The following is a 27,958-nucleotide window of genomic DNA, read 5'->3' as shown; positions in this document are numbered from 1 at the left end:
CCCCAGGTTCTACAATGGTACACAAAACCAAGATCCAAAGGCACCACATCAAATGACTTAAGCAAATCTACTTGTAGGCTATGGGACTTTGTGTGTCTGATAGTGTTAACTCAAATTCCAGCCAACAAAGCCTTCACATAAAGTAACACAAAACTATGAAAGATTGAGCAATTTATAAATGTATGTCCCTGTCTACAATGACATATCAGCTACATAGCTGGCCCAGAAACAGATGATGGTGATGAAGCTGACTGACATGAAGATGATGTAGAAGATGAAGAGCAGGCGGTCAATGATGAAACCCACCTGGAGCCACTCCTCAGAGCTCTGGTTCCCTGTCAGCTGCTCCACCTGGAGGCGGATGGCCTGGAGGTCTTTACCCAGACTCCTCAGCTGCTCCAGGGCCTTATCCTCTACCTCTGGAGCTTGCTCATCAGCCTTGCCCTCCACCGCCACCAGAGGGCCGGCAGTCACTTCTAGTTAAGAGGTATTCAAATGACATAAAATAGCTTGGCATGGGAAGTAAATAAATTAAATCACTGTCACCGGCTTTGACTGGGTGTATACAAACGGCAAAGTTCTCAACTGACATCATCTGGCCTATATATATTCTCCTAATTCAGTGCATGTTTGCTCAACGAAATGTAAATATCTCCTGACATTTCTGTAACGTGTTGTTTTTATGAGAACATCTCCGTTCCATTGAGGATGCAACATAATCATATGTATAAATGTGGACTTGGGTCAGTGGAATAAATTATTATACCTTATTATTATATAGCCTACCTTAAACCACATTATTCACATACCTGAGTACGTTTTTTCTTTGGGCTTTGGAGGAAGGCCTACGAGAGAGCCCAGCGAATGTAGGACCAACACCTGCACCCAGTGGGGGACCGGAGTGAGGTTCCAACTGGAGTCACACAGGAAATTGGTGATGAGGATGGTCTCTAGTAGGCTGGCCACCATCAGAGCCAGGCAGAGACAGAAGAACACATCTGGGAAGAGACAGAGAAAGGGAGATTAGGAGAGCAGACGGAAGTCAACATACTGGTTCTCATGCAGCACATCTGAAGGGTTACAGTTATCTGTGTGATAACAGACTAGACAGCATCGTTAAGATTTAGGAACCATGTCCTTCTCTAGTAGCCTAATCACCTGTGTGATTTGTGTAAGTCAAAATTCTCCAGGAGGAAATTACATGAAGTCCTCGTGACATATAGTATATATATGTAGTGTTAATAATAACACGCACGCACGGCCGCACGCATGCACACACACAGACACACATCTTTATTTGCGTTCACATTTAACAATAATTTCTTGAACACAAACAGTAGTAGATCGGGATACAGATACAGGAAGCATCGTCTCCTGTATATGTGCGGAAATGTATGGACATTACCGCGCACGCATACGCAATCCGTGGTCCTTCAGAAACATGACATTAAGCCTCACAGAAGGCTAGCTAGTCCTCTGGTAACCTCGCGTCAACAGGCTTTCCACCTCGGAAGAAAGCCTGGCCTGTGTTCCAAAATGGCTGTGTGAACCGGTCTGGAGCGGATGGTAAAATACGTCATGTTGTAGTCAATGATTTGTAGTCATCTGGCAGGAAACCACAAGGCGGAATCAGAAGTACCCAAAATAAGCCCCCATGATCATAATTTTAGGGCCTACCCAATCAAATATAATTTCCCAGAGGGACAACAAAGGTATTCAGACGCTAAATAGTATCTGGAAAGTACACTCACATTTATATATTTTAAATCAGCTAAACTACGCTGCATAAATGCAAAATAAAAACAAAACTTATGATCGCGGGAAGTATTTACGGTATACTTCTGATTCCGCCTTGTGGTTTCCTGCCAGATGACTACAAATCATTGACTACAACATGACGAAAGTTACCATCCGCTCCCGGCCGGATCATAAACTCGGAATGGAATGCTGCCCAGGCTAGTCCTCTGGCCTTTACGCCTGGCCCTGTAGAGCTTGTATTACTAACTTATGAGAGGAATGCCGTTTCCAGTGACAGGCAGCAGGTCGTTCATCATGATCAGGAAGACTGTGTAGCCCAGGATGAGGGTCATCTTGAAGGAGGAACGGTCGGAGCTCTGAGGAGGAAGCAGGAAGCTGAAGAGGTCCACTGTGATGAGGAAGCAGCTGGGGATGATGAGGTTCACCACGTAGAGAGTAGCCCTGCGCCTCAGCTGGATCTACAGGACAAGAACAAACCATTCATAGGTTCAATGCTTCCGGGTAAAGGCTTGAGGCTTCAGCAGTGTTGGGTGTGGGAAGTAGGACGAAGGCTCTACATCCTCTCGGTGGAGGCTCCTCACTGACTCCTCACTTCAATGGGATACAACAGCAGAGACAACACACAAATGTCTGTGGGAAGGAATTAATTACCATAAGGACTAAATTGGAGGGGAAAAAAGCAACAATTTTAAGATTTAAACGTACATGGAATGCAAGCTCATCAATGCCTCCTCCGAAAGAAAAATATAGGACATATTTAGTGTATGTGATGTTCATCAGCTCCCACTCTCCCATCTTTGTCATCACCTCTTTGGAACGCTCCAGAATTTTCTCCACTGATTTCCCAAGTTTCACTCTCACCTCATTCTCTGAGAGCAGAAGAGGGACCAAAGGAAAGATTAGGCAAGACAATAAGAGGTAAAAGGTTAATCATAATGTGTTCCTGTCAGCTCTCTGTATGTTAACCTTTTGTGTTTCACTTTTTTTCCCGCAAATTAACACCCTATATAGTATATACTGTAGTACTTGATCATACTACAACGTCACACAAAAGTATTAAAGGTATCAGATCTACAAGCTCAAAGCTAAAATCTTTGACATATATCCATACCTATACGTCCATGATTCATTATTATCCATTATTACTAGTATTATAAAGTATGTGAGGGGACAACCAAAAACTATTTGTAGCCTATCTGAAACAAAAAATAATTTGACATTTGGCTGATGAGGAGGAGCCCTTCTTCAGGCTTCTTGAGCAAGCGGTGCACCTCACCAAGGTACATGTAGGAATTGAAGGTGAGAGTGCAGTTCTGGACGTCAAATGGGAAGGTGTAGATGTCAAGGCGGCAGGAACTGACTATCCTCATGGGCAGCTCCTCTTTTATCCTGCCATCATGAAAGGCAGTAACGTAGGGTACAGACGGGGCGTTATTCTTATCCATGCTGCAATACAGGGACAAAGCAGAACAGCAGGTTCATCATGGTGAGAAAAAGACTGGTGTCATACAACAGAATTACCTTCTTTTTTTTTATCAATTGTTTTTTTGTATTCATATTTTGTAAAGTCTTTTAAAGTCATTCCTCGTGTTCAGTACTCATCATCAGCCTGGCATTAGCCAGACTGATCACGTGGCTCCACTGGCCAATGCCAGCCTATACATCTCTCAACTGACACAGGCCTAGGCCGGTAATCCAGCGCCGGTAATCCAGCCTGACGGCATGTCGCAGGTTCGAGTCCCAAACCTGTCGGCCTTTGCCGCATGTCTTCCTCCCCATCTCTCTCCCCCTTTCCTGTCCAAAAAATGACTGTACCCTATCAATAAAGGCAAAAAGCCAAAATAAAAAAAAAAAAAAAAAAAGAAAGACAAGAAAATATATATAGAACTCACAATTCATTGATCACTACATCTGGTATCCAAAATGTTGTTTTGGGTAGAGTAATCCTGTCCATGCCACACTGGGCCGGGTCCCAGCTGAAGAACTCATTCTCCCAAATCTAGAACAACACCAGAGTATTTGTGTTGTCATTACTGAGTTTTGGACAGTTACATTGTTGTCAGAATATAGAACACTGCAGTGTTAGAAATACAGTAACGTCAGAAGATAGTGGTCAGCCACAAGTAATTGTTTGCATTGTTTAATATACTCACAAAAATGAGCCAGAAGTAGGTAGTCAGAAGTTGAGCTTTTTCATCCTGTTTTCAGTTTTTATATATATATAAAAAAAGAAAATAATAAAAATATATAAGGAACTATTATTTTATGGAAATTATGAAATGAAAGACTATTAATCAAGCATAGACAGTTGACATAAGAAAGAAACTAGAAAGTGCAGACTGTGCATAGCTCAACACTTGAACTAAATTAAATGCTATACAGTATAAAATAAACCCCTTGTTTCTCTGGGTGTGTCTGGAGTCAACAGAATAATGTTCACTGATCCTAAGAGGTCAGAGGACATACGTACCACACCAAGGACAGCGGACAGGGTGAAGTATGTGGTGACATTGGTGGGCGTGGACATGTTCAGGACGGGTCGTATGCTGCTCATGTTGAAGACTGGTCCCAGAGCCTCCAGGAGAGCAAGGGGATCCGGACGTGTACACTTCAATACAATGTTGGCATCGCATGGAACTGTGGGACGACTCTGGTCAGGATCATGCTGTGGTTATTTGTTCTCTTACAGACTTTAAGTGAACTGATTAACGACGTAAACCCTGTATACCTTGTTGTACAATGAACGGTGAATATAGCCAATATACTAAGCTCACATGGTGAATTGGAATACATTGTGAGCTTAATATGTTAAATTATCAGGGGTATAGGAAACCTTGGCACGGGTGCCAATATTGGCACAGGGCAGGGTGATCACAAGCTGGAACACTGGCGTAAGGGTGAGAGTATTTTCTTTTAAAATTAATATAAAACATGTGAATTAAATCAAGTCCCCTCACATCTGCAAGGAATTTACATCCTGCACGTAATTTTACATTCATTCAAACTCTGACTGGGGAGTCTGGGAGATTGACATGACATACTGACTATCACAATTTGTCAAACAATTAAGTCCCATTAACATTTCACGGCTTTTACATTAGTGACAAATAAAACCACCATGATTCTTGTAGATGTTTGGGTGGTGGTTGGAGCAAGATAACAGCCAAACTGAAGCAAAAATAATTAAATATGAATAAAGACCACCGCTTACCTTTCATGACACTGATGGTAATGATGCACAAAATCACAAGGGGCTGGACTGATGGCTGGAGTAGCTAAAATGTACATATTGGTTAAGTAATAGAAAACAGTTAAATATGACAGAAGTGTTTATTACAATCAGAGCTTAATCCAGTTTTTTTTGTCTTACAACTAACGTACACATGAGTACAGTATGCACCATGAAATCATCATTTACCTTCAGTTTAGAATTCTTGTCAGCCATCAAACTGATTTCCAGTTCTGTGTTTTCAACGCCGTCTGAGTGTATTTCAGTTTCCAAATGACTGGAGATCACAGATTCATTTATAACCAATGCAATGGTATTTTACATAAACAATCAATCTGGATTGATGTGTGGGGAGTTGGGGACTGAGGATGGAAATGAGCTTCTAGCTAAATCTGGCACGTTTCCAGATATGTATGAATGATTGAATTCACTTTCATGCATTGAATGTTCATTAATCTACATTGTCCTGTCCAAACAAAGTAAAGTAAAGTCAACTAAAGTAAAGTATCGGTACGGTAAACTACCTGCAGAATATATATATTATTATATAATATTACATAGGTTTTGTTTTGGTTTTTTTCTTCATTTCAATCAGAAATAAATTATTGCAGAATTGTAAAACATTTCTAAAATCATGCAGAAGGATATAATCTAATACCTACCGGTACTTACAAACTCTTGCTAATCCCAAATTAAATTTGTGTCATAATGTAGTAGCACAGACAGCATAAAGTAAGCCAAAGCGTGACTTGGGTAAAACCTTCACCAAATCATGTGGGTTTTCTACATCTGTCTTTTCTATTTACCTGTGCGTGCCATGTTTGGACAACAATGTTCAGCTGTGGTGGATTTTAGGTATTTGTACTTTAATTGAGTATTTTCAATTTCCAGTACTTTCACTTCTACTCCACTACATCTCTCAGAGCCAAATCAAAACCAATCAGGAAGCAGACAGGCAAATCGACCAATGACAACGCTTCCAAGAAAATATTTGAATGCATGGCCCCTAGATGTGTCAGAGACAAAAAAAAGTCATTAAAATGTTGACATATTATTGCTTATAGCAGCTTTAACTGTACACCCTTTTTTAAAACTTAAATGTCACATCCCTCATAGATATATGATTATAAGAACAGTCAATATACTAGTACTGAGGATAGTTGTGCAAATTAATATAAACTGTCAAAGATCATTACACTGCCATGTTGTTCTGCTCTCCTCAAATAGAGGGAAAGCCTGTCCTCTAGTGGCGGTAGAGTTGTTGATTGGATACTTTAACAAATATAAAGCACAGGAAAGTACAGTTCAATACAAGTTCTGCTAAGAGGATCTAAAACGCATATTAGTGACGTTTTGGCTAAAGAAGACGTGCACTTATCCATACATCCTCTGTACATGTAGCAATATACTATACTTGCCAAAATATTTGGCATTACTATACTTTTCAAACTGCTTTTCAGAGAACTGTGAATTACTGTAACTTACACCCATCCCACAGGGGGCTTGTAAGTCGTTTGTATACACAGGAAGCGCTCATCCGTTCGTAATTTCAGGTCACGATTTTTCTTTTTTATATCTTTTGACATATATTTTTGAATTTCCATTTCTGCTAAGAAGCAAGCTATAGGCTTCAACTAATTTCAATACAGGACTTATTTATGTTGCAATTGTGAATTGAAGTGGCGCAGGTGGGACAATGGTGGTGCAATACACCATGATTAATGTAAGACACTTCAGGACTGTCTTTTTTCCACAGTCAATTTTGACTGTGGATTCTACAAGCTTGTTGTGGAATTTTCCAGATAGAGATGACTTTAACAAACTTTATACCAATATTTACTAACATTACCAGAGAACTTAATTTTTAATAAAAGTATACCTTGACGGAAGCCACCTCTGCCTCCTCTTCCTCCACCTCCAAACCCTGGGAAGAAAAAAATAATACAATCAGTTCAATAACTAATTTATGGACAGTCCAGTGGCCCAGTTAATCTAGTTTAATCCACCTCTCTCCTTAGTTACCTTCTGTAGATCCTCCATCACTTCGACCTCCTCTGCTGCCTCCTGTCAAGTACAAATATTACCGTCATAAGCTGTAAGAACCCGATACATATTATTTTACTGTGTATACTTAACTTCTTCCTTGCTTTATATTTCCTTTCAATTTTCATTTCATTTTTGGTTGTGGCTCTTTTGGAGCGGGACGTTTGAGAGGTGGGAGGGGTGACATAAGAACCACTGATTTCAATGGCTGTCTTGTTAAAGCATGTTTTCACATGGATTTCTTTCAATAAGCTACTTCACCAGTATGAATTATATGTAGATCAGCCACAGCCCGTCTCACCTCTGACTCCTCTTCTCTCTCCTCCTTCACTGTTCCAGCTGCTGCCTCCTCCACTGTTCCAGCCGCTACCTGCTTCATCTAAACAAACACAATACACAACTCAGACATAGTATAATATAAACATGTACATTTTTAAGAGTGCCAACAGTCAACACCAATAATACTACTAGTACCGGTACTTACCATTCCCCTTCTCATCAGCTCCTGCAAAACAAGGGCAAAAGTTTAGCTATATTTAAGCTATCAATGTGTTGTGAAACAATGTCACCGACACATGTACAGTATGGGCTTCATGAGACTTGAAAATAGAATTCCAGAATAATGTAATCTTGATTCAGTCATACATTACAAGCATGTATAAGGGTTTAATGGCGTAAATGGAGGGGTTAATGGAGTAAAACTACCGGTACAATTAGTTAATGTTACTGTATGGTGAAAGCACAGCTGTTTTGACAGGCTTGCACATAAAAATGTATGTTTACTTGATTAATTCTGAAATACACCTTTCTCTTTTGCATTCATGCGTGCATGAAGAGTTTTCTGCCTTTGGCAGTATCAAGTGAAGATGGATAGTAAAGAGGGAGAGAGATGGGGAGACACACGCAGCAAAAGTAGTCATGAGCGGGACTCGAACACATGACGCCCTGGCAGGCCAGAGCCCATGTAGCATGAGCCTGGGCCACTTGGCCAGCGGGCATCCCTTGGCAACTGTCTTTACTTGTCATGCGCAGTAATATCGATAGTATACCACAGATTTGTATGCAGCCCAAATGTGTTCTTACCCAAGTCGCTCCTAAATCCTCCTCCTCGTCCTCCTCTGCCTCTTCCTCCACGACCTGTATAAAACACAGGCAACCTCAATTTGGTAAATGACATCTAATGCTGGATGTTTATTGTTGTGCTTAAGTTATTAACTGTGTGTGTTATTTGACATATCTGCACTGTGAAACTTTAGTTAACGAAGCCTAACAGAACTGTAATATTTATTCATGTGCAAGCGTCCTACGCAATTAACTTGCCCCTTGAGACAGTAGTCAATGGTTTTGAAATGTGGTACCCCCCCCCCCATCTTGCATTTACCATAAAGTCAGAGCAAAGTGTAAGACATTCAACTACCAAAGCAATTGAGCCGATTCAGACATCATGCAACTATTATCAGGCCCAGTACCAGTGGTGGAGAACAAATTTAAGGAATCACATTTCCCATAACATACTTACCTCTGTCATTGTCATCGCCTCCTCCAAATCCTCCTTTCCAGGAGCTCCCTAAAATACACATACATACATCACAGTCACCCTTATGAACATAATTCAACTGATAACAATATTAATTGTCTGTTGAGCCCACTGTTACATACATAAAGGTACACCATCAAGTCACTGGTAACTAGCAATGTTCTTTTTTTATGACTACTTTAAACAGTAGGCCTATATGGCAATATACTGTAAATGAGTGTTATAGCAAAGGGTTCATTTTCAGTCATAGTTAAAAGAACAGTCAGGATTTTGCTGTGTTGCTATGCATAAACCCAACAAAGTACAAAGGTACAGTTTCATACAAAAGGATGCTAAAAAACGTCGATAAACCAAGAAAGCGTTATAGGCTATGGCTTAATTGTTTCCATTGTGGACGTCCTGTGTTATTTTATCGAAATACTATGCAAAAAAGTTGGACGCAGTCACCCTCGAAGCATGCATTTATTGAACATAAACCAAACTAAAGACTTTTTGTTTTACTAGGGTAAAAGAAAATGTCGTGTTAAAAGTCGCCACACGTGGTGCGTTGTCTCATTCATTCAGCCTCAATGATTACCCTACCGGCCTCGGCGGTCTGCCATGTTCGTCGAAACCACGTTGGTTAGCTCTCGGGACCCTCGCCCTCGGTTATACCTTTTCTGTATTTTGTAGCCTACGGCGTTACCGAGAGCCCCGAAAGGGGCTACCAGTCCACGTGACATTGGTTTGTGTTTAATATATAGGCCTAAATCATAGGATGCACCCTAGGAGACATTTATACTTCAAAGCGCAACAGTACTGCACGCAGAGAACAGCTGATATGCAAGCTCACATCGCATCGCGGATGCGACTGTTGTGACTCGTGAGCGTAGAGGTCTGCGTGCGCGACACTATCGCGGGACGAAGCATAAATTATACTTGATGGGCTGCAGGTGCGCGTGCAGCTGCACAAATAGGCCCTGCTGCCGTGTTCATGACTATGGTTCATGAGCGCACCTCCCGTTCTTATGACAGCTACTGGAGGTGTGGTTTTGAGGACAACTGTTTTGAATTGCTATTATTGTTCAAACACAACAGAAACCAATGGATTATATATTTCAAGGGCGAGAGATCACAATAACAATCCTAATCATTCTTTCTCTACACTGGGGTAAAAACAGCATCTGAAAGTTTGATGGGGCATTTTTTAGTGCAGTTAGAACTTTTCCATTGCATCTTATGAGATCATGGATGTGGTGTTCTTCCGCTGCCTTTATGCGCGCGCATGCTGTTGTTTCTTGATCAGTGTGACGTCGTCTGTTAAGGCGTGTTTAAGGACGCAGACTCGTGAATGGTGCACCAGAAGGCAGAGTGTAGACTAGTAGGAGAGATACGACACGCTTTGATTTCGCCTCATAGTTCCAAACATTGCTCCTATGGCTGGAACTATCCCATTGAGATAGAAGGAGCACTTTCGCATTCCATTGTTACAATGGGAGACAACGCTATTGTCGCCACTCTTACTATTCCACTCGGATAGAAGGTATGTTTGCTCATCACTGGTTGGATACTGTATGCTTCCGTCACGCGACCCCGCCCCCCGTCCTGTCCTGTCCCGTCCCGTCCCGTCCCTGCAGGAGATGACAAGTGGAGGAAGGTTAGCCAGGCTGTCATCAACTTAACCTCTCATTCCATTCACAACAAACCACCAACAGTCTTCGATACTGCGATCGGTTGACCGTTTATTTACATGTGTTATGTTGAGGAGACAACGATCGTCTTCAGAACGTGGTAAGTAAATACAAAACCGTTCAGCTTGACAGGGAGCATTAGGATTGCTAATATAAAGTTAGCTTCGCTAGCTTCACAGCAGCATGCGTTCAATCGTTATAAAACCAATGGATTGAATCATAAGCTTCTCATTTAGTTTTAATATATATTAACAGCAGCTCTAACCACTCATCCCTGACTTTTAAAGTGTGTTAATATATGCTACTTTGGATGTTTAACTAGCTAGCTTAGCTGGTCAATTTAGTCTATGACTTTCAAAAACTGTACAGGACAAGTTAATTAATGGCTACTTTTTAGGACCCCCGTATGGTTATAATTGGCTTGAACTAGCTTTAAAACAACATAACTGCGATGCCAGACAGTCAGAGCCATGATGTTATCTATTGACATTCCTTCCAAATAGATTGACAGACATGGCTTCTGCAGCCCCCACGCTCAGACGAACAGATTCAGCTCAGGGAGACTTGTCACCTCTGAAGCACTTTGTTTTGGCCAAGAAGAAGATAAGTGATGTATTTGAACAACTGTTGGAGTATGTGAAGGAAAGCTCTGCGTTTGTCGAAGGTGAGTGTCTGTCATTTCATGTGGCCCTTGACATCTGAATGTCAATTGTCAAAGATAGATAGCAGTGTTTTAATGTGTGTGCGTGTGTGCGTGTGTGTGTGTGTGTGTGTGTGTGTGTGTGTGTGTGTGTGTGTGTGTGTGTGTTAGAAACCTGTCAGAATAAAGCGCTGGAGAACATTGCAAGCCTGGACCAACAGAGGCAGATCCAGGCTTACACAGACAAACTGGCTGTCATTAAGGAGGTTCTGGCACGAAGGCACATGAAGGTGGCCTTCTTTGGCAGGTAAAACACTGGAACTCACTTTTACTTTTATTTCAAGTTCTCTTTGAACTGCCCCTGCAAACAAGCATGACAAATCGGGCAGTGATATCCTCAAGAAAACATTTTGCTTTGTGTGTTTAGCATTACAATGTTTTATGGATATTTCTTGTTCTGCACCCGTCAAATCTTTCTAAGATGTGTGTGCTTCCCTATTGGATTTTATGTAGCATTACAATTTCCCATGCCTTTGACTCTTCAACACCTGTCATGTTCTATGTAATTGATGTTGCAATGTTTAGTTTATTTGGAAAAGATCAACCTACAGTTAAAACATCATGAGGATAACACAATAAAGTCCAGGTCCAGGATACACTGTTTTCCATTATGTGAAAGTAAGATTGTGTATTTGGGTTAAAGACATTATTGTTCATTGACTGTGTTTGCATTGTGAGTTGGCGACCACCTTGTAGATTGGCTATTGTCTCCATTTTTGTTCAACACCATGATGATACGACAAGGTATAAAACTTTTCCATTTGCCCGCAGGACAAGTAATGGGAAGAGCACAGTGGTCAATGCCTTGCTGAGAGATCGAGTTCTTCCCAGTGGTATCGGCCACACCACCAACTGTTTCCTGAGCGTGGAGGGCACCGATGAAGACAAAGCCTATCTGAAGACAGAGGGCTCGGAGGAGGAACGGAGCATCAAGGTGTATTTGTCAGTGCTTCTCAAAGTTTTTCATGTCAACGAGGGTTGGACCAAATATACTGTTTGTATTTGGCCACGGACCCCCATCAAAAATATTTTGTGCCAAGGAGGGATACCATACAAGAAATATTAATTTTTTTTGGATTTGAAAATAGGCTAAATAGCTAATTTATATAGTCAGTGATGTAAATACGGTAGGTTTTCAATGTAATGGGTCCTGGAACCCATGGGTGGTCTTTTAGAAGCGGACATTTTATGAGTCCTACTTCAACGACGTTAGAATACAGTACTGAGTACAGTATTGCATGATTGCATCCCAGGACCCCGAAGGGTGACATGATTGTGTCCTTTCTCAATTTGGTGAGTCTAAGGATTCAGGTTGCAGACTATTCGCATCACTGTATAGTGTTAAAATGATTCATTCATGCTATAAACTAATTTAACTGAAGACCCCCTGGAGCCCCATCAAGGACCCATAGGGGGTCCCTGGACCCGTGTATGAGAACCACTAGTCTGCGTGAGCATTTGCATTATTATTTGTCCAGGAGAGATTTCTCTCATCCAGGATAACGAAAAAACATTATTAAGAAGAACAAAAAGTAAAAAGGTAAAGGAAAGGTAAAGTATGTGTAGCTCATGGTTCATGTGTGTTTGGAAAACAACGATCCAAAGGGCAAAAGAGTAGTTGTCACTGGGTTTCAGCAGTTGAGGAAGTATTGCTGTACACTCCAATTGATTGCTTGATGAGATAGAAGCTAATTAATTTAGGTGCCCCTGACAACACAGAGCTTAGCTCATGTCTAGATTAATTTGCTCCTGTTTATTGAGCCTATGGTGACATGAAAAGCTCTGATACATAACCCATGATTGGTTCCAAAGTGAATTAATCAATGGTGTCTTTGAAACTTTTGCAACAAAATAACAGTGCATGTGTCTCTTCACTACTTGTGCAGTGAGCTACATTTCTACCGGTATGTTGTAGTATTTTCTCTCTATACCTTTTAGGGTTGAATTGAAACATGTTTGCTTAGTTACATGCCAAAGACTTTCCAGCCATGATTTAACACCATTTGGCAGATGGGCGGTGTCCTGTTTCCCACGTGTCTATACAAGCACGTGTGACCTGTACCTATCCCAGCTGAACTCGCAGTCGCGTATAAACTCACACAGTAATGCAGGATGTTTACACTGGTGTCGGGTATCTGAAATGGTAGAGCGGTGTGTGGTGCAGACTTTAACCTGCTGAACTCTGGAGTCAGCATTGGTTGGAAAGTGGGAATACTACATTGTTAGAGAGCCAAGGTGTCTTAGATATTATATAGGCAGCGGGGAACAGCCCGAGCCGTTCTCGTGTGGAAGGCCTCTTAGGCTAGCGTTTTTGTTTGCAGCTAATCACGTGCTTGCTTACATCCAATTCTTTGCATCACTCAGGAGCCATTTTGAATGATGTTTTCTGGCATATACTCAGCTTTATTTGTATTTCCATTTAATATTATCACATTATTCTAATCTGTATCGCAGTTTGCACATTCTGCAAATACCAGTGAGGACAGCCTTGACGGAATGACTAATGTCCTGTTGACTCGCATACCATTTGAATTCATAGAGTTTCTTGGAATCTGGAATCAGTGGAATCTGAATTTGAAGCTCTGGTGAAGTTGTTTTTTTGTCTTATGATATTCAGACTTGTATCAATTCCTGACTCGAATCTGCTGCTTGCAACCTTGAAGCAAAAGTCACATGTGGACATTAATAACGTTTCTATTCCATTGCATTCTTCCCTGTGCTGCAGACGGTTAACCAGCTGGCACATGCACTTCACATGGATGAGAGTCTGGACGCCGGCTGTCTAGTCCGGGTCTTCTGGCCAAAGAGCAAGTGCGCCCTGCTGCGAGATGACCTGGTGCTGGTCGACAGGTAACTTCTGGGATCCTTGATAGCCAATAGGTCTGTAAAGTTGTCTGTGATAGTTTTTCAGGTCTTGGGAATTTTCCAGGACTTGGATAATGTCATAAATATAATGGGTATAAATATTTCACTGCTCTATTAATAAATAGTTCATAGAGCATTAAGATGCACAGACCTTATTTCTTTACAAATAGAATACTATGTTTACAAAACACTAAACTATGTTGTACCTGTGACCAGTATTTTTGCACTGTTTAGAAACGTTAGTATTGTATACTGTAAATGCTTGGGTTCCCTTGCCACCAGCCAAATGCCGGTAAACCTCTGCTCTGTTTGGTTAATTCTTCTGCTCAAACCCTGAGTTATTATGACCACACACACACACACACACACACACACATTTTCCTCACCAATGTCCTGATGTAATACATTCAGAAACTACATCCCAAACCTCCTCTCCCACTGATCCCCAAGACATATTTTCAAGTTTGAATTATAAAATGCGGCTTAAGTGGTTTATCACAATGCACTTTGAGGTGTTTAAGATGTGGTGTGCATGGGTACAACTTTCAATAAGTTACGTATATACTGTATGTGTGTAATATGTACATTTCTGTGTGCCTATGTTTGTGTGCCAACATTTATTTGACATCCTGACCCCTCCTCTTTGCCTCAGCCCCGGGACCGATGTCACATCAGAGCTGGACAGCTGGATTGACAAGTTTTGCCTGGATGCTGATGTCTTTGTGCTGGTGGCCAACTCTGAGTCCACTCTTATGAACACGGTAACGCTTCTACAGAGCATGGTCATTGGCTGTAGGATGTCTTACAGGTGCTCAGTCTATGCAACTTTTTAGGTTTTCACTTTCAGGTGAAAATCATTGAGATCATTGCTTGCTGAAGTTAGCTTTAATCGATAATATTGTCTGTGTTAATAATGCTTTTTTCCCCCCTCACACATGGTCATCTATTCTAACAGTCTGTGTATTTTTCAGTCCTGTTGCGTTACATATGCGTAAGTAATTCAAACATAGTATATTTCTGAAAACATAGTGTATATCCGACGTGTCACAGGGATTGTCCCTTGATCTTTCAGTCCTGGCCTCATGTAGCATCTGATGAGGCCTCGGATCTGACTAATCCACTCTGTTCATCGACACTGTCCGGTCATTGATGTCATACATACGTAGTAGGTGGGATTACAGGGTGCCTACTGCCTATGGGATTATTGATTCATGTAACAAAGAGAGGCAGAATGAAATATGCACGGACGGGAAGAAATGTAGATTGATAAATCCTCCTATGCCATGTAAAATGGTATAGGAAACAACTCGGACTGACTACAGTACAGGTTACTGCTACAGTACAGGTTACTGTACTGTAGTCCCCTGTCCAGTTTAAAGCTCATGTCTTATTTTATTAGTCTGATCACACTAATAAGATAAAAGCTCCTTTGTTGGTACAGTAGATGACGCTGTCTTTTGTGGCAATGTTTAGATGGAAAATGTAGTTGGGTTAGCAGTATGTTTTTTGTACCTCTCAGTCAGTCATATGACTTCATGTAGTAGATTACTGGAGTTAATGTAATAACACATTGAATGTTTTCAGAGGCATTATAGAACAGCTGTTGAATATGTCCTGTTGGCAAAGCATGAGAGTTCAGTGAAATAAGTTCAAGTAAAGTACCGTATGTGCTTGTGCATTAAGAACTAGTTCAGAATGGAGGGATGTGTCTGGCTCCATGTTTATGAGTTATGACCCAGGCCAGTGCTACACAGGCCTTGTTCTCTGTGCTCGGGCATTCCTGGTATGCTCAAACAGCTACTTATCCTGGCCAGGGCTCTTAAAGAGAAAGGACACACATTCCCCTAGCTAGGGCGCTTAAGTCTCAGTTATACTTACTGTAGTTGTGTGCTGGTGTTATGCTCAGTAAATAGCAGATATACAAGGTTGCAATGTGTCACAAATGTTATGTGGTGTGAGCTTGTATATTTACTATTTACTGCATGCGGCCACCAGAGTGCAACCAAGTATAAATCAGGCTTTAAAGGGAAAGTACACACATTCTTAAAGGAAAGGGCACAATTTTAAAATGTCTTTTAAAATCTTTAATATCTATCCTTTTCTGCTAAGCAACAAGCTATATGCTTGGATGTTTTCTATTTATATTAGGATAAATGTGCGCGACTGTAAAGACGAAACGGAAGTGGTGAGGAGGCTCCACTTCCGCTTTATAGTTTACTCATGACGTTGGCCAAGACTACAGTATGATGAAGCATTTGGAAATTATGAAGGCAACTGTATGGTAATGCGAAACTAGTTGCACGTTGCCGTCTAATGAGGAAGAAAGACATTTTAAAGGATGGATTTTCATCTTTTTCTGTTGCTGCGGTTTCTTGTTTTCTCTCATGTAATTCAGGAGAAACATTTCTTCCACAAAGTGAACGAGCGTCTGTCCAAACCCAACATCTTCATCCTCAATAACCGCTGGGATGCTTCAGCGAACGAACCAGAGTACATGGAGGATGTGAGTCAGCCATAAGGCCCTCTCTAATAATCAGATCAGCTATGGTTTGAAGAGCAAAACTATATTACATTATGTTCCATTAGTTTGTGTTTATATTATTGATCTATTACTCATGGTTTACAATGCTTCCTTAAATCAGTGTCAATGCCCAAGGCACACCAGTGGGAGAGTCAGAATGCCAAAGCACACCTGTATTCATTGTAAAAGAAAATGTGGAGATCTACAAGCTCACAACATGTTGCATTGCATCTCATTGTGAACTTGTAGATCTGCTATTTCTGGAGATGTGTTTTGGCCTATAATGACAGGCTGAAATGGGAGATTGGGGACACCAGGTTGAACGTGGTTAAAATATTAATATTTTCAGGGAAGAATTTCCCCCTCTGTTGGGAAGTCGGTGTGTACAAAATACTGATATAGTAAAAAGTGTTTAGTATTAATGTGTGATTGTCACCAAAGCCCAGCTTTATTATTATTAAGTACAGTGGGTTTTGTGGTTACTTTTAGTTTTCTTTTTCAGAAACATTTGAAACCTTTGACATTTTGGACGCCGTTGTCCAAGAAACATTCCTGAAGCATTGATGACTATGTCTTCTTCTTCTTCCAGGTGAGGAAGCAACACACGGACCGATGTGTCAACTTCCTAGTGGAGGAGCTGAAGGTGGTGGACCGCCACCAGGCGCCCGACCGCATCTTCTTTGTGTCGGCCAAAGAAGTGCTCAACTCCCGCATGCAGCGTGCACAGGGCATGCCCGAAGGAGGTGAGCTGGCGGATGTGCCTAAACAATGTGCTCCCAGATTGTGTTCAGATTGGGCAGCCCAAGTTAGATTTATTTTTGGCCTGACCAGATTGGTTGTCAAGTCTAAACAGCAGTAATACACATGGAATCATATTTTTGCAGATCAGATTTGAACCACATGCGTACCGTAAGTGGTTTGCAATACTATTCTGATTGTATTTTTAAAAGATACTGTAAAGCTGTTGATTTCCTCTGACCACACAGTGTCACTCTTTACCCCTTTTGAGTGTACAGTATTATAGAAAACAAATTGGCATAGAATAATATTTTCGTTGAAACACAGCATATTGTTTTACATCTGTTATACATAGAGTAATTAACTAATTATGTTGTATAACAATAACACCTTTATTTTGGATTATAATCCTTGAATATTAATTCTAAGTACCTCGCCAGCCACCGTATAACCATAAGCAAAGTATGTTATCAGCTACCAGCATTGTTAGTTTGTTTGCTTACTTTTATTTATTTATATTTTCTTTTCACCATGGAAGTCAGTAAGGTTGTATTTAACCTGTATTTAAATCAGTCTGTTTGAATGACTTGGAACAAAATTCATATTTCTGTACTGTAGTGGTTATTACACAGCAAAGTCTTAGCCCAGAGAGTGTAAAAAAAGCCTTGGTAGTCTGTGGTAGAGTCTCGGGGGTAAATTAGCACTAGTTGTCATTTATCTTTTGTTTGGATTATTTGTTGTAGGTTGTTATGATGTTATACATAATGATTATTCATCATGATGCAATATAATACTGAATTGATCATATGGCATGCATGCCTTTAGAAGAAGTGTCTCAGCTTTCAATTGATTATATAAACGGTGTAGGACAAATATGTACATGAAGAGACAGATGTTCTGTAATGTCATGTTGTGTCTAACAGGTGGTGCCCTTGCAGAGGGCTTCGAGGAGAGACTAAAGGAGTTCCAGAGCTTTGAAAAAAGTTTTAAGGCAAGTGTGCGCAAGGTGGAGATTGTGTCTGTATGTACGCACCTGTGTATGCATTCTGTTTAGGTGAAAATGTCTGTTGTTCTTATCTATTGTCCACTAAGCTAAACCCTTTTCACCTTCTCAATAAGATCATGAAAATAAATGTATTCAATGTACTTAAGGGCTTCTCAGTGAAGCATGTTAGTATTCACAGGACCAAAGTTGAGGTGAAATCAAGTCAAATCAGTGTGTAGTAATGAAGTCGGTGTGTAGTCAGATCAATGCAAATGATGATTCATACTGAGGTTGGTGCGGTAGGCAAATCCAGTCTTCCATACAGTATGATACAGGATCCGCACGTAATTCCGACGGAGCATTAGTCCGACATGCGTCCCGCATGTGCTGGACATGCGCTGCTCCCGTGCTTGCGATTATGGTTAGGTATTTGGTTAGGGTTTGAGGTACTGTAGGTTGTCGGACCAATGACTAGTCTACTCTGAACTAAGTACTGCACCCATATGATACATTCAGGTTCTTGGTACTAGTGGAGGAAGTTGGAGGAACAACCAGTCATTAGGACCAACCCATCCCCCGATCAATGGGTCAGATGTTTTTTTATATTTTTACTGATTATTTAGTGTCGAAAGAGAGAAACATATACAATGAAAGTGACCTACCTACCTACCCCGCACTGTGGCTGTGCCGTCTGTTACTCCATACTACCCACACTGTCCTGGACTGATTCTTGTCTCTCTCACCACAACGTGGACCTCTAAACTGCACCCTAGAATCTCCCCTAGACAAATCAATGTGCATTTTCCATCAATCTGCGTCTTCATTGCTGAAGTCTAGATTTACTTAGGCGAGGACATTTCTTCTTCATTCATTTTCTTCCTTCATTTCTTTCTTTCAGTTCCATTTACATTCTGTTTTTCATGAGTTGTTTTTAAGTTATTATCCCCCAAGGATCTTCCATTAGGGAAGTTTAAACCCACATAAATTGAACTGAAGAGACAATGTGGCATATCTGTTACCTACTGTGGGCTTTGAAGTACAGTGAGAGTAAATTATTGTGCATAATGACATGTATAGAATTTATTACACTCTAAAGGTGGCCTTACACTAGCCGATTGTTTTCAATCTGAAATCTGATAGCACCACACACTACAGGATAATCGGGCCGATTATTTTATCCGATTATTTTATGCAGCACACACTACACGGTTTTAAAACTCGGGCGCAGCGCACCCAAGGATTCTCGGCCCGAGGGAGTGGAGAGGGGACGAGGAGAGGGGGGTTGCGGGGGAAGAGCGGGACAGAGCAAATATCAAACATTCTTGATGTTGATCGCGCTGTGAGCGGCCCCAAGCAGATCGTAGGGATTACGATTGGATCTTTTATACACTTACACTAGACGATAATTTATGCCCGAGAATCGCTCCAGATTGAGTCGGGCACCCCCGAGCGTCAAAAATGATTATCGGCTAGTGTACGGCCACCTTAAGCCAGCATACAATGGTGTATTATCTTCAGTCACAGCTAAAAAGAAAAAAAACTATTTTATAGCATTTTACAACATGCCTAGTAACCCTGAACCCCAAAACAACATGTTACTATCATCATACTCATATTTTGTTATTTTTGTTCCTTGTTGAGTTTGTTACATATGATTTACAATATTGTTTCACCGACACATTACTGTGACAGTACAAACTCGGTGGCTGTGGGACACGAGATACGCACACTGCTACTGCATTTTCAGGTTAATTTCTGTTGCCGTTATTGCTGCAGTTGTGCAGTAGCAGGTGTCTTATCTTGTCAAGGTGTTTCGGTACAGGTCCCTGGCCGTGTGCATGTGTGTGTATTTACACACACTCGCAGGTCCCTGGCCGTGTGCATGTGTATATACACACACTCACATGGCAGCAGTAACACCCTGAATGGTCACAGTAACGTGTGTGTGTTATGGCCTCGCAGGAGTGTATCTCGCAGTCAGCAGTGAAAACAAAGTTTGAGCAGCACACTATCAGGGCCAAGCTGATCATCGAAACGGTCAAGGGAATCATGGATGCCATCAACATCGAGGCCGCAGACAAGAGGTAGGTGGTCTCTTTCCATCAGATATGCTTTTCGTTTCCCAATTACTAATTTGCTCTTCTGGTTGCAACATGATTATTGGAGGAGTTTTCCTGGATGCTTTTCATCATCACGTCCTGTCCTCCACCATATACTGATCAACGGTGGGCACTTTGATCTTATGCCACACTCAGGGTGGTCTTTCCCTCCCAGACTAACGTACAGTTGTTCCTGTATTGGTGACGTAAGCTTTGTAGTACTGCTGTTTGATCATGGCTAAAACGATAATAAATACTGGGAGTAAGATAATTGGTCTCAATTAATTAACTATTATAGTTCACTTGCTGCTTCTACTGAAAACGTTTGTGACATCAGTTCCTATTGGGGTTCTGGGGTTCTAGAGTGTTTTGTGACATAATTTCCTGTTCTAGAGTGGCGGGATTAGAGGAGAGAGACCTCCTGATGGATCGCCTGGAGTTTGTCAGGAAGCAACTCAGACTGCTAATCGACGACATTAAGAAGAAAATCAAGTTGGTCAGCGAGGAGGTGGAGGCCAAGGTAACAGACCAGTAGAAGAGCAACATTTTGTGCCAGAGAACCCCATAAGAGAAGATTTGTTGTTAAACATTTTCATGATTACGCCTGTTGACCCAGGATCAAATCCTTCCTTTTCTCCTGAGATTGTTCCCTACTTCTGTCTGAAGTACCATGTACCCAAGCTACCCATTCTGCTTTATTATAAAAAATATTATTATTAAAGTGACCTTACGCAGGTCATTCATTTTAAGTCAACTAGATGCCTAAATATGCAGTGCGATTTAAGTACCCCTTAACCACTTAAGGCCCTATTTTATACTTCAACCTACAATGGTGAGGTGAAAATAAATAATCTACAAGCTCGCGTGTGACATGCCCAATAGGGACCGACGGCAGGTTGAAAGTGGTTAAACAGGGCTTAGATTATGTTGTTGGTAGTGTAGTAGACGCAGTGCAGATTCATGTTGTTTTTCTCGTCCAGGTGGCCAGTGCCATGGGGGAAGAGATATGCCGTCTCAACATCATCATTGAGGAGTTCCATTCCGACTTCCACCCCTCAACTCACGTCCTCAAGATCTACAAATCTGTGAGTGGAACCCACTTAAATACTGTAGGATATGTTGAGCACGAAATTCCAAGGTGACATTTGAAGTAACTGCAAACAAAGTCTTCCGTAGCCACAGTGGCTTTATTGTTTATATGATTGTTTTCTTTGGTACGTTCTTTGTACAGAAATTTGTTTTGTTTTTACGTAATGTCAGGTGAAACCTGACAACGGGCCTGTTTTTATTAGCGACCTAGTCATGATTGACTGCGCCCTAAGCCAATGGGAGTCTGCACCTCTCTTGTAGCCAATCACGTAGTAGCGACCTAGTCATGATTGGCTGAGTCCTAAGCCCTGCCCCGCACTGAAAGTCTGGCAACACCGCACCGCAGCCACTCTAGACCACAGCTCGAAGCGTGTCAGCCTACTGTATATAAAAATAAAATAAAGGCGAAAGCGAAAAAAATAGAGAACATGAAGTCAATCCGAATGCTGCCGATTCTTATGCTGAGACTTTGCATTGCATTGTTTCAACCTTCTCTCCATATGGGTAACTAATGCTCACTACATTTCTGTCTACTCGCTCTGTGTCTGAGGTGGACTGAGGATAGTTAGACAATATGTGCAGATGATTTGGGTGGCTTCTATTTCAGCATGCTAACTTTCCAGGAAGAGAAAGGCTGTAGTTGCCATTAGCTTGTCGCCTCACCTGAAGGCCAACTGTCTACAGCCCACCTCGGAGTTACAGAGTGAGAGAGAAACGGTATCTTATAATGAGCATAATTTGTGGACCAATTATATGGTTAACCTCTGTGACTGTTGTTGACCTTTTAACAGGAGCTGTTGTCCCACGTGGAGGAGGGCATGGGCAAGAACCTGGCCTTCCGCTGCTCAGACGCCGTCAACAAGTCCGTTCAGGTCTCACAGAGAGACATGATAGGTACCCGCGATTGTCTCCCTCCCTTCTACACCGTCTGTCTCAGTGCTTCCCAACCTTTTCTGGACCAGGGCTCATCTTGAAAGTGTTCGCGGCCGACCAGTGTTGATTTTGACAGCAGACTAAATTCCATTTAGTTTTAGTCATCTGAAATGTTTTGGTCTAGTTTAAGTTTTAGTCGACCACCCGTCTGGTTGATAATTACAATCAAAATGTTAAGCGGTCAATCGATTGTGTTTTGGCTTGGATCAGTGTAACGAACATAGTATTCTAAGTTCTTATTTACTGCTATCACCGATTATATATTAATTATTTGTATGACAATTAGTCGTCAAGTAAAAGGTCATGATCGTGACTGCCCTTCTTGAGAGTGCACACAGCACCGTATACAACAGTCAGCGCCTGGCTATATTTACCTCCATCTCCTGATGGCATCACTGCATGTCATATAATCATGCCACGCGCACGTCATTATGTCACACAAGCAAGCATGCATGCTGTGCTTGATGACAATGTTGTTGGATAAGACATTATATGCACCCTCTTGTAACCGGGCCAGGGGCAATGTTATGAGACATGGTGGCATGACATGCCAAAGAAAGCAGGACAGGGCTCATTCATTCTAAATTTACTACAGAATCATGACCCGGCCAACGTACTTTACCATGATGAAATACGGGAAGCAAAGTGGTGAAAATGTAATGATAACATTATGGTCGAAGATGAGCTCCCCTCTCTGAGGGGCTCTGGCACCAGTTTATTTTCAAGGCTATTGATGGGAAGCTACACAGTGCTGCTAGATTGGAAAAAAGCACTCACCAGACTCGCTCAAGTGACTGGCTTACACTAGAGGTCCCATCTGTACAGTCTGAACTTGGAAAATCTGCTTTCTGCTTCGATGCCCCTATTTCATGGAATACAAAATATAAAAAATGAATACCCAAATATCCTATGGATAATTTAATAACCTGCTTTTAACATATTCACTTTACGTTTTATTTCACTGTTTTATATCTGTATATGCCTTAATTGTAGATTTGTTTTTGGATAATATTTTGTATGTTGATTTTGCGTGTGTAATCTCAGCAGCATTGAACCTCAATGCTCTTTTCAAAAATAAATAAAGGTTTCAATCAATTATGTTCGGATGAAATAAAAATAATGGGCCATTTAATCTCAAAACAAGAATGAACTAAATCCAAAATGTCCTTCCCTATCATCCTCTCAGAGAGCATGCACCCTCTGCTGCCCCCTGCAGTACAGAATCAGATCAACATGCTGGTGCCCAGCAGGAAGTTTGACCTGAGCTATGACCTGAACTGTGCCACACTCTGCAGTGACTTCCAGGAGAACATTGACTTCCAGTTCTCTCTGGGATGGAAGACCCTCGTCCACCGTTTCCTGGGGCCTGCCAATGCACAAAGGGCCCTCAAACTGGTGGACCAGAATTTCCAGGTACAGGTTGGGGGGCATGGAAGAGCAAGGATCAGTTTCACCTATCATTGCGTGCATGTCACAATTTAATAATAACCCAGCAAACTGTTTCTCCCAGTGACACTGTCTGGGTTACCTGTGAGTGGTTTAGGGTCCCACTAGGTCAACTCAAAAATAGGGAAACAATCCTCCTGCAGCAAATCACCTCCTCAGTTTACTTCTCCTACCTGGATTTCAGCACAGTGGAGTTGGAAGAATCTCGGCAGGTCTTCTTATGCAGTGAGTGAATATGTTTCTAAAACATGCTCCAACTCGAGCTACTCAAATGATCAAAATAAAAAACAGGTAGAGAAAAATGCAGAGAGTGCTGGACACTGTCTTTGAGAGCTGCTGCCAGCATGCAAACTGTTTCTCCCACACAGTGACACACCTGTGGCAACATTATCCTGAGTAGGGAGATTGCCAGGTGTCAATCATCGTTAAGTGGTGAGAATCAGCCTTGTCATATGATTCAGAGGAGATCCCTTACGACCAGCTGTAGAAGACAACAGTGACAAGGGGCTGGAATACCTAGGCAAAGGAAAAAACTTTTTTGTCCAAAATAATTCTAATTACAATGATCCCGTATCCATCCTTGTCTCAGAGCTCAGTGGCCCACACGCCGTCCTCAGGCCCGCCCTCCATCGCAGCCCCGCCCAACCAGGAGACGGCTGTCATGACACAAGAAGAGATGATGGTGGCCATGGCAACCAACTTGGCATCCATCACCTCCCGGACTTCCATGAGCGTGATCATCGTAGGAGGAGTGGTGAGTGTCGTGACCTCGGAAAGCACTCCTCTGGGAAGTCCCTCTGGAACTGCCTCAAGGACCTCTGGGGGGCCCCCAGGCCCCACTTTGAGAACCATTGCTATGGCATAGACTAAATTGGAAAGAAACGTTTTGAATTTTTTTTTTTTTTAAATGATTTTCGCAGGTGTGGCGAACTGTGGGCTGGAGGCTGATCGGGCTCTCTGCCTCGCTATACGGCATGCTGTATCTGTACGAGAGGCTCACCTGGACCACCAAGGCCAAGGAGCGCAGCCTGAAGCGGCAGTTTGTAGACTACGCCACAGAGAAACTGCAGCTCATTGTTACCTTCACCAGCGCCAACTGTAGCCACCAGGTCCAGCAGTAAGTAACCGTGACGATGAGGAGACTCCTTTCGAAATTAAGTTATACAATTATTAATTGTTGCTTCTTTGCTGCATAAACCCACTGAACTAGATATTTACCTTCTAATGCGTGATTTTGTCATACGTTTTTTGAAAATGGGACAATATCAGTCTTCATAACCAGGGATGTGTGTTTTCAATGAGTCTAACATGGAGTTTGCAGTTCAGAGGGTTAAAATTACCACAAAAGTGTTTTAAAGCAAAATATCCCTTTAAAATCTTGGAATACATCCTGGAATACACACACACACCCCTCCTGTGCCCCACCTTGTGAGCTACGTAACAACATGACGGTGTGTGGTGCCCTCTCTCTCTCTGCGTTTCCAGGGAGATGGCGATGACGTTCGCCCGGCTCTGTCAGCAGGTGGACCAGACCCAGAAAGAGCTGGAGGCAGAGATCAGCCGGCTGACGACCAACATAGAGCAGCTGGAGAGCGTCCATAGTCACTCCAAGACCCTACGGTCAGTACTGGTGTGAAGTAACTAAGGACATTTGCCGATACGTAACATACACTTTTGAGGATTTTGTTTTACTTTACTGGACTATTTAAAATTTCCAAATTCAAATATTGTACTTTTTACTCCACTGCAATTATTTGAAAACTTTAGTTACTACCGTAGTTACCTTTTTGTAGATTTTTTTTTCTTTTTTTTTTTTCTTTTTTCTTGGGGGGATTCTTGCCTTTATTGATTGTACAGTAGTTTGACAGGAAAGTGGGAGAGAGACGGGGGAAGACACGCAGCAAAGGTCGTCGGGCTCGGATCTCGAACACGCTTTCAGGCTACCAGATTACCAGCCTAGGTGCCTGGACCGCTCGTCCAGCCCAGGCCACCTTTGTAGATTTTGATTACCGTATTCTAAAACATTCATGGGTTTTGAATGGGTGAACATGCATTGACTACTTCAGCCCCATGCATACTTAGATTATTTGAAAACGCAAAGAAACCTTCAACAATCGGTGGTCAAGATCTCTCCAAAATCAAGATTGGCATCAGACCCCAAAACTTGCCCCCATCTCTCTCCCCATTTCCTGTTACACTACTGTCTACCTATCAACCAGTGAGACGCCATGAGGGCGAGAAGCCGAGCGAGCCTGCATGCACACATCCACCTGGGTGATGGCAGACTGCTGGGCGAGTGCTGGCGCTTTGGCACGGGGGTCAGATCAACATATGGAATGAATTATGTACTGGCCATATATGGAGCATGTCTTTGAGCATAATGTCATATGTCAACATATGGAATGAATTATGTACTGGCCATATATGGAGCATGTCTTTGAGCATATGTCGTATGTCAACATATGGAATGTCAGAACAAGAAGGACGGGTGGGGTAGGATCAACATATGGAATGTCAGAACAGGTCAGCTCCATATATGGAGATCTAAGGAAGGCGTGACCATTATGGAGACGTAATGTCACGAGGCTTGACCATATATGGAGGATGACGGACGGGAGATGCACGTTTTCATAGTAAATGCGACCTATGGTTACAAAGGCATAAAAAGCCCCCCCAAAAAGAAAATATATAAAAAAAACTTGCCATCAGTCAAGCTCTAGTTAGCCTCAGAGACTGCAGGCGTTTTGTTTAGGCTCTAGTTAACACTCATCTCTGTCTCGGTATGTGTCTCGGTGCCCTTGAGCAAAGCACTGCACTCACAGCTGCTTCATTGGAGCTGCTCTGTGGTCCGTTGTGCAGCTTGGTGCTGAGGCGTCACTGCCAGAATGTAGCGCCATATAGGATTAAGATGGGTGAGTGCTTTGGATCGCTGGTACTGTACCTGCTTAACTCAAGCAGACTTCATTCATTTTTGTAATATTTCTTCTTCCCCTTTAGACACAAAGCAACTGCACTGGAGACACAGTTGGAGGCCTTCACAAGTCAGTATCTACAACCTCAGCAGTGATCTTAAGGTTGTTCCTCTCTTCACGTTGGCTCCCGTCGATCTCCAGTCCTAAGGTCTGACCCTCCTCACTCCCTGCCATTGGGAAGATTGGATAGAGAAGACTATGCCCAACCTAGACAGTATTTCCTCCAAAATAAGAAAACCTTTGCTCCCACACAGATCAAGTTTATCCAGTGTGGCAGCATCTAAACCAACGGACTGCAGTGAACAAACTATGGAACAAAACTGCCTGTAATACAAACACAACATTGTGTGGATTGGTGGTTTTGAGAAGGTGCTGTTGAACAGTGTAAAGCCTCATTTGGTATGAAGGTCAGGTGGTGCTGTACTACTGTGCCAGCCCGATCTCACCTAAACACAGTGAAATAGCACGGATTGGCAATTCCGTACATACATGCATAGAAAATCCTCAAATCCGTACATATTATACTACTACTGTTTTGACCACAATGGAGGCGTGGCTTTCACTAGTATTGTATGTATGGAATTGCCAATCTGTGCTATTTCACTGTGTTTGGATGAGATCGGGTTTGACAATATTCTATGTTATTGGGTTACAACTCGGACGGGGCAGAGTCGGCTCTACCAAACTTTGCAACATTCGACACAGCAACTCGGTGTCTTTTGTGGCTCAAGTTCAGTAGAGGCAGCGCCCCTCCGTCAGTCTGGGGAGGATTTCAGTGTAATATGTACGGATTTGGGGTTTTCTAGGCGTGTATGTACGGAAATGCCAATCCGTGCTATTTCACTGTGTTTGGGTGAGACCAGAATGGCTGTGCAATACCACTACCAGACTAACTGAATGCCTGTGTGTGTGTGTGTGTGTGTGTGTGTGTGTGTGTACATGGAAAGCTTTTGAGGCATGTGATCTGTAATTTGGTGGTAAATCGTGGAATGGCCATGGCACAGATGAAAAGAAAGCAGAAATCTTATTTAATAATCAGTAACCAGATTAATTTGCTGAGGGGGAAAATAATTTTAGAAAGGGAAAACTTGTCATTTCTTAAAAAAATAATTGACTGAACAATCCATAATGTAACCTCATGCATTTTATAGTCCTGTCATTTGTATTATAATTGAAACTTTGTAAATGTTTTTCTTTCCTTGAATGCGAGTTGAAATACCTCCCTATTCCCCAGACTGTATTAAAAATATGATTTGTGTATGTTGTCTCCCTTGATGCACTGGAAAGCACCATACAGTGTTACATTGTGGCCTCTATATGCATAAACATTTGACAAGACATTTCTTTGATACTTCACTTCAGATGTTAAAATG

General features: G+C 42.0%; 2 protein-coding genes across 3 annotated transcripts; one reads left to right on the top strand and one right to left on the bottom strand.

The window, feature by feature from the left end:
* LOC308320161 (5-hydroxytryptamine receptor 3C-like) lies at positions 1 to 8,558 on the bottom strand (the record flags this gene model as incomplete). The annotated part of the gene is made up of 13 exons (XM_080770479.1): positions 1 to 476; positions 810 to 998; positions 2,006 to 2,216; positions 2,464 to 2,627; positions 3,035 to 3,204; positions 3,651 to 3,757; positions 3,912 to 3,956; positions 4,229 to 4,333; positions 7,010 to 7,051; positions 7,332 to 7,409; positions 7,515 to 7,535; positions 8,114 to 8,167; positions 8,550 to 8,558. 13 exons carry the CDS (start codon positions 8,556 to 8,558, stop codon positions 193 to 195), a joined length of 1,479 nt encoding a protein of 492 aa, XP_080626605.1. The 3' UTR covers positions 1 to 192.
* Positions 8,559 to 10,180: 1,622 nt separating this feature from the next.
* Positions 10,181 to 27,845, top strand: mfn1b (mitofusin 1b). Of its 2 annotated transcripts, XR_013964516.1 has the most exons (19): positions 10,181 to 10,337; positions 10,741 to 10,901; positions 11,049 to 11,184; positions 11,709 to 11,871; positions 13,663 to 13,787; positions 14,455 to 14,563; positions 16,198 to 16,305; positions 16,913 to 17,066; positions 17,985 to 18,052; positions 20,009 to 20,130; positions 20,539 to 20,665; positions 21,126 to 21,230; positions 22,026 to 22,128; positions 23,354 to 23,580; positions 24,203 to 24,367; positions 24,534 to 24,730; positions 25,099 to 25,233; positions 26,611 to 26,733; positions 26,840 to 27,845. XR_013964516.1 is itself a non-coding variant. In XM_080770369.1 (18 exons), the coding sequence occupies exons 2-18, from the start codon at positions 10,751 to 10,753 to the stop codon at positions 26,678 to 26,680; spliced, it is 2,265 nt and encodes a 754-aa protein (XP_080626495.1). In that variant the 5' UTR covers positions 10,181 to 10,337; positions 10,741 to 10,750; the 3' UTR covers positions 26,681 to 27,845. The 2 variants fall into 2 exon arrangements, 1 of the variants encoding a protein (XP_080626495.1); XM_080770369.1 differs by having other exon boundaries at positions 26,611 to 27,845.
* Positions 27,846 to 27,958: the final 113 nt, after the last annotated feature.

The sequence above is a fragment of the Protomyctophum bolini genome (genome assembly GCF_963924005.1).
Source record: "Protomyctophum bolini genome assembly, chromosome: 8".
In the NCBI taxonomy this organism is placed as follows: domain Eukaryota; kingdom Metazoa; phylum Chordata; class Actinopteri; order Myctophiformes; family Myctophidae; genus Protomyctophum; species Protomyctophum bolini.
The sequence above is the reverse complement of the archived record's forward strand: the minus strand, read 5'-3'. Positions and strand labels throughout refer to the sequence as shown.

Coding starts and splice junctions, on each gene's coding strand:
- mfn1b (XM_080770369.1), top strand. CDS start 10,751: ATGGCTTCTGCAGCCCCCACGCTCAGACGAACAGATTCAGCTCAGGGA. Junction 10,902..11,048: donor AAGCTCTGCGTTTGTCGAAG/GTGAGTGTCTGT, acceptor TGTGTGTGTTAG/AAACCTGTCAGAATAAAGCG. Junction 20,666..21,125: donor GCGAGGAGGTGGAGGCCAAG/GTAACAGACCAG, acceptor TTTCTCGTCCAG/GTGGCCAGTGCCATGGGGGA.